At 32.8% G+C, this 6,790-nt stretch overlaps 1 protein-coding gene across 3 annotated transcripts in view; it reads right to left on the bottom strand.

The window, feature by feature from the left end:
- Positions 1–243: 243 nt before the first annotated feature.
- Positions 244–6,790, bottom strand: part of LOC106467993 (protein FAM89A-like) — a 17,569-nt gene continuing 11,022 nt past the window's right edge. For all 3 annotated transcript variants that reach the window (XM_013928386.2, XM_022396269.1, XM_022396268.1), the window contains one exon: positions 244–4,812. In XM_013928386.2, the coding sequence (XP_013783840.1) occupies positions 4,486–4,812 (327 nt within the window). In that variant the 3' untranslated portion in view covers positions 244–4,485. The remainder of the gene's footprint in view (positions 4,813–6,790) is intronic.

Genomic DNA, 6,790 nt, shown 5'->3' with positions numbered 1-6,790 from the left:
GTGTCACACTGCTAGAAACACGAAAAAATGGTAGGAAGAAAATGGTATCCAGAAGTTGCCCTGGCCGAGCCAATCTCCTAACGTTAACCCCATCGAAAACCTCTGGGCCATACTCGACCGGCAAGTCAAGAAACAAACAAAAAACCTTCTTGCTTCAAAACTTGGAGTAGATTGCTCTTAGAAGCTGGGGCATCGTGAGAATCATCTCGTCAATTTTAGATTGTGGGATTTTTGCCCACACCGTGGCAATAATTTGAACATTCTTATCCCCTACATGACTGTTTTAAAAAGATATTTGACTAATTATCTTAAAAAAATATGTGCAAGTTAATGCCTTACATTCTGTAAGTTCAACCTACAGATGTACGACGGAATTCAAAATAAGATAAAAACAGCAACAATTATTCATTTAATATGACCACAGATAAGCTAACAGTGATGGGGCCAAAGAAATAACATAATAAATGGGATCTTGTAAGAATGAAAACAAAGTCAAGCAGATAGAGGCAATCACAATGACAAACCTTCCTAGTTTATTTTTGTAAATTCTAAATTACATTTTGCCAACACACAGCCGAGTGATTACTACGACATGAACAGTATCAAAGAGTAGTGGATGCTTCTCAACTTCATCACATACACCTTTTTAATGGTTGAAGCCTTAGAAGTATGAAGAAGACCAATTCAGATGTTGTAGTGTTCATTACAAATATTCCTTTTTGTGCTTAAAGAGAGTGATTTCAGTTTTTTCATAAAACTTTAAGCAAGAACCCTCACACAACTATGACATTAGGGAGATCAACAAACCAAGCATTTCAAGAAAGTGATAAATATGTCTGTACTTGTATACATCATACTAATATATTCCTGTTCTGTAAAAAATTGGAGATCAATGACAGCAATGTCAAAATGTTTCAAATAATCTTCAAGATAGTAACTCAAACAGTACCTAACCTACCAAGGTATAAGGAGTTGAGTAAATATCAAATGATTCTACAAGGTACGTCTTACACAGTTATGATTAACTGGTGTGTGACAGCAGTAACTCCAGAACTGCAGGTCAACTAAGTTAGTAAAAATGTTTTGAACTTAAAAAAACTAGTGATTATCGAGGAAAGACCTTCTTTGTAAATTCAAGTGTTAGCAATGCCATTATTTTTCAAACTGCAAGTCCGTTTATATAAACAAGATGCAAAAAAATCCTTTTTTTTTCAAGTGCCTTCCATTTACCACTTTGAAATTCAGTGCAAATATATTCCTATAGACTAAAGCTGTATGTAAATTATTTTTAAGACTTCAGTGAACTAGTACAGACAATGACTCAAAATATACAATTTCTTTTACTAATTTCAAACAAAAACCTATTTAACCGAGCGTGCTTGGGCTGAGTCCATTGGACCAATCCCGTGTCGGAAAAGGAACAGTGACTTTTGTCTATCATATAGTTTGCATAACCTCTAGAATATCTAACACCCATATCTACAGGTTTTTTTCAGTATCCCTGTATATTGTATCTGGTATTTTCTCTCCTCTATCATGAACTGTTGTTAAATCAGTAATGTATGGTAAAATGAACAGTTGGTAACACTGACATCAAATACACAATATCATGTTGAATGGCACTCTGTAAAAAGTCGTGGCTTGCACACTTTGACCCTCCACCTGTCCATACAGAGTTAAGTAAATTTATTTTATTTTTTTATTTCCAGTATTACAGTTCTGATATAAAATATAAATTCAAAAGCATTATTCTTTACAACTTTCTGGTACTAACTTTAGTATTGCCTGCAACAATTTTGGTTAAATTTTAAAATGGCTAACGTAGTTTCACCTAATTATCCAATTTCATCATTTCAAAACCTGCACAAATGAAATCCCTGGTGATGACCTAATGAACTATAAGGTATGATATTTAATTCTTTGTATTTATTTTCCTGACTTGATGATGGAATGATTATGAAGCTATTATTATTTGATGCTTAATTTGTTTCAGTACTTGTATGCAAAATATTTTAAAGGTTACAATGAATAAATCTGTTGTTACTGATGCCAAGTAGATTAGCAAATTGTATATTAAAAGCTCAAGGAACAGGAAAAGAAAAACTACCCAGGTTTATTAATGTGTCAGTACTGTTTCATGTAATGTTAAAAATTGTTATTTCTTCATCAGTGTGAAATTCAAATTAAGTAGAAATTAATTTTAGATAACCACCTTTTAAGTAGAATAGAGCAATTAGTTGATCCATAAGTTTGCCCCATGGTGGGGCTGATGAAGAAATATATATAAAATTCACATTCTTAATGTCTTAGAAATTGGGTAAGCGGAGAATATCTCTAGTCTAAGAGAAAGCCACAGGTACCTTAGGACAATCAATACCAACTGCAATTATCAAAGTAGTTTTAAGGGTTTTACAATCATTAAGAACAATGCAGTGGATGCTTCCATTATAAGCCAAAAACTAGATATTTTAATCTTATCAAAAAAAAGAAAGATATTGTTGCCATTTGAACATAAAAAAAAAAAACTCCATGAAGATCATACACAACCATAAGTGGTGGGATACATGTGATAACGGAGGAGGGAAAAGAACACAGAACCTAGGCTAAATGTGGTGGGATACACGTGATAACGGAGGATGAAAAATAACACAGAACCTAGGCTAAAAGTGGTGGGATACACATGATAACGGAGGAGGGAAAAGAACACAGAACCTAGACTAACAGCAAAATATTAGGAGCTGCAGCTATCAGGGAAAAAATACACATTCTCACCTCCAAAAATTGATAAGAAATAAGGCATAACTTCCTTCACGAGCCAACATTAATATCTGCATAAATCTAACAAACTTCTTAAGTCTAGGTAAGAAAGTAAGATCATCTCTGCTTAAAAAATTAAGAGGTAAACAATTAAGTTCTAAGTCTAGAACTGATATGGCCATAATCTCTAGCTGCCTGCATACAAATGACAATCAGTCTAAGTCGAAAAACTTAAAGAACTAAGAAGAGGAAAGAAAAATCAAATCTCTTAATTTCCACATTTTCAGAAGATACAAACAGTTTAAGGAGCAAATAATGTCACAAGGACGAGAAGATCAAGTTCAAAATGGGAAAAAATTCAAAGCCTTCAAAACCAAAGCAGAATTTCAATTGTAATGGGTAGCTATATAAAAATGATGACAACATAACCAAAATAAACAAATCAATTACAGCCACTAAAGCAAAAAGAAAAAACAAAAACAGAACAGATAACATTAAAGTATAAAAAAAGGTAGCTGCCAGACCAGCCCAATCATTAGCATGTCAACAATTCACTTCTCCAAAACACTGATTAAAGTTTCTCTTCCTAGTATAATACTTTTACTTGCTACCCCGAACCACAAAATAGCAATAAAAAAAGTCCTCCACGTTAGAATAAAGTAATAATATTTCACTACCTAGCAGACACAACACTTAACTTGGTATAAGAGTGGAACACTACTTAGTAAGCTTTTGCACAAACAGTACTTTCACATAATGATTTTAGCCACATTTTGAATATTGAAATGCCTTTTCACAGCTAACAATGTTGATAAATACAGTGCAAGAAGATCGACAAAATGGTACATTCTATGGAAGGCAAAAAAAAAAAATGGCACAATTATTTTGTAATTAAGGAAAAACACAATTACAAACATATTTCACCTTTGGTGGCTGTTGTGTATCTAAGAACAGCTACACAGTGTTGCTCCTGGCCTGTAATTCTGTGTTGTGAATTCAATAAAAACACAATCACAAACATATTTCATCTTTGGTGGCTATTGCATATCTAAGACCAGCTACACAGTGTTGCTCCTGGACTGTCATTCTGTGTTGTGAATTCAATAAAAACACAATCACAAACATACTTCACCTTTGGTGGCTATTGCATATCTAAGACCAGCTACACAGTGTTGCTCCTGGACTGTCATTCTGTGTTGTGAATTCAATAAAAACACAATCACAAACATATTTCACCTTTGGTGGCTATTGCATATCTAAGACCACCTACACAGTGTTGCTCCTGGACTGTCATTCTGTGTTGTGCCATTTTGTTGTGAATTGAATAAAAACATAATTAGATAACATACTTGTTGTTAGACATGATTTTCTAGGTATTAAATTTCTAAATAGGTTACTGCTGTTTCACTTCAACTAAAAGACTATTATTTAGTCACTTGTAGCTGTAAAATTAAAAATTAATAATGTTTTAACATAAACTTTCATTAAACAGAACTAGTTAATAAACCAAATTCTGTTCATGTATTTAACTTCAGGTTAATTAAGAAAAAGAGAAGATACCACAAAACATTACTATTTCCTCTAGAAATCAAACTTTTTACACTACAAATGTAATAGGTTACATCTTTAACATATGTTAAATAAATAACTTAGAGTTTCCTTTCTTCGTGTTCAGTGAACCAAGTATAAATGGCTGAGTCAACTTGAGAGATTCTACTTCTAAGCCCATCAAACATCTTCAAATTCTAAACTAGAATGTGAAGAATTGGAATAAGAGTAGCAATCCTCTGGAACAGAGGCTAAGTCTCTGTGGTCCAAGTGGTTTGCTATTCTGTTAGGCTGTGGTATTGGGCGCTGAAGTTCAAAGGGTTTCAGATTGATGTCCAGTAACTCTTCACTGCTAGGCGAGTCTAATCCGTTGTCCCAGCCAGGTGAAGAAGCATAGGACGTAGAAGCAGACATTCGTTCCTGAACCAGCTGTTTGTATTCTTGAATGGACTCATTAAGTGACCACAGCTGGCATAACAGTGACATATCTAGCTGTCGCAGACCAACCTACATAAAAACCATAAAAAATAAGTATTAACATCAAACTGACAAATATAAATCAAATTTGTTTATATAACTTTTGGCTATAGTAATTTTATCTCTGATGCAATTCATTAACTTTTTATATGATTGTCCCACAAGAGAGTCCATTCAGTGGTCACTAAAATATGTATGACCCTTATGGTATATGAAATGATTCTAGGTATAATATTACAGGTTTAAGCTGATGAAGCAAGGATAGGTTAAAAGAAAGTGATGAAAACCATATTTAATTAACCGTATTAACACAAATGTGAGTTTTCAAGACAATACCAGTACTTGGTCATAAAAGTTTATGATCAGGGATGAGAACAGAAAAAAAACTAAAATAGAGAAGTCTTAAATCTTCATGCGTGTGTCCAAGTGCAATTCAACCAACTTAAACATTGGCATTTACCAGTCTTCTGTTTCCTTTTCTTTTACAAAAATTAGCTTGGCCACTTTTTAATAGCTAAAATAAGAAAGTTTTAACAATAAATAAATATATACATAATATCAAACTTAATATAACTTGACTATTAATACACGCTGCATGCAGTATCAATTTCATGAATTTTTACAAAGTTTAACTGAAATTAAAAGTCACACAGACTAAACAGAAGGAAACAGGGGAAAAACAAGTTGCCCACTGAGCTTTAAACATTACTTTTTTCTTTTTGAAACAATAACTGTACTCTTATTCAGTTCAAAGTGAGCTTAATTTTAACATCTTTGCTATTTTCTCATTTCAAAAGCCTTGCCTTGATTGCAGAGTTTCGACATAACAACCTCATTGTGTACCAACTGGAAACAGTAATGATAAGCTTTAAATGATGTAAAGTAGGTTGCTGTTATCACTAAGATGTTGTAAACCATTCTGGTCTCATCATATCTTCGTGATGCTAAATATTGAACTTTTCTGCCTTTTTTTCCCCATTTGTTTGGTGAAAAACTACAACTAACTTTCACAAAAATCAAACCCTTCCCTAAAATATTTCTTTGGATTTTGATAACAAAAATGACAAATGACCACAGCTCCTAAAAAGTCATAATTCCTGGATGTGCAGTAAATCCTATGTGCTTCTTAACGTAATCATGAACTTTGGTTGAACAATACATATACACAGCGTGGTCACAAGTAAATAGACACCACCTTTTCAGAAAAAATTAAATTTTTCAGTCATATTCACATGAATTGATATATTTATAATTTAATTTATATCTAGTAGATCTTCCTTTCGCTTCGTGGAGTTTGTTGATACTTTACCTTTAAAGTTTGGGTTCACTAATCTCATGAATGGGATGAGATATAAAAATATTCCATGTACAGGGAATGCATTTATTTAAAATTATAATTTGATTGTGTGTTAAGTAGGGACTTTAGAACAACTTTCAGTGTTTAGCACACTTAATAGAAACATCATTCCTTAACCACCTGGAGAACAAGGTTTGTACCTTGAAACTGTTTTGTAAACATCTTACAGATGTTGTGGAAATTCTTTTGTGGACGATACTACTATAAGACAGATGTCAAGGTAGAGCTCACATATATGTCACGTTTTGGGTAATATAATTTTTTTTGCTTTCTTTTTAATCGAGAAGGTTTATGTTCAGAATCAGTATTTTGCAAGTATACAAGAATACAATTGAGAGTCTGTACTTTATGTGTATACAAGAATACAATTGAGTCTGTACTTTATGTGTATACAAGAATAAAACTGAGAGTCTGTATTTTATGTGTATACAAGAATACAACTGAGAGTCTGTACTTTATGTGTATACAAGAATACAACTGAGAGTCTGTACTTTATGTGTATACAAGAATACAACTGAGAGTTTGTACTTTATGTGTATACAAGAATACAACTGAGAGTCTGTACTTTATGTGTATACAAGAATACAACTGAGAGTCTGTACTTTATGTGTATACAAGAATACAATTGAGTCTGTACTTTATGTGTATACA

This window comes from Limulus polyphemus, unplaced genomic scaffold (genome assembly GCF_000517525.1).
Source record: "Limulus polyphemus unplaced genomic scaffold, Limulus_polyphemus-2.1.2 Scaffold2823, whole genome shotgun sequence".
Lineage (NCBI taxonomy): Eukaryota > Metazoa > Arthropoda > Merostomata > Xiphosura > Limulidae > Limulus > Limulus polyphemus.
The sequence above is the reverse complement of the archived record's forward strand: the minus strand, read 5'-3'. Positions and strand labels throughout refer to the sequence as shown.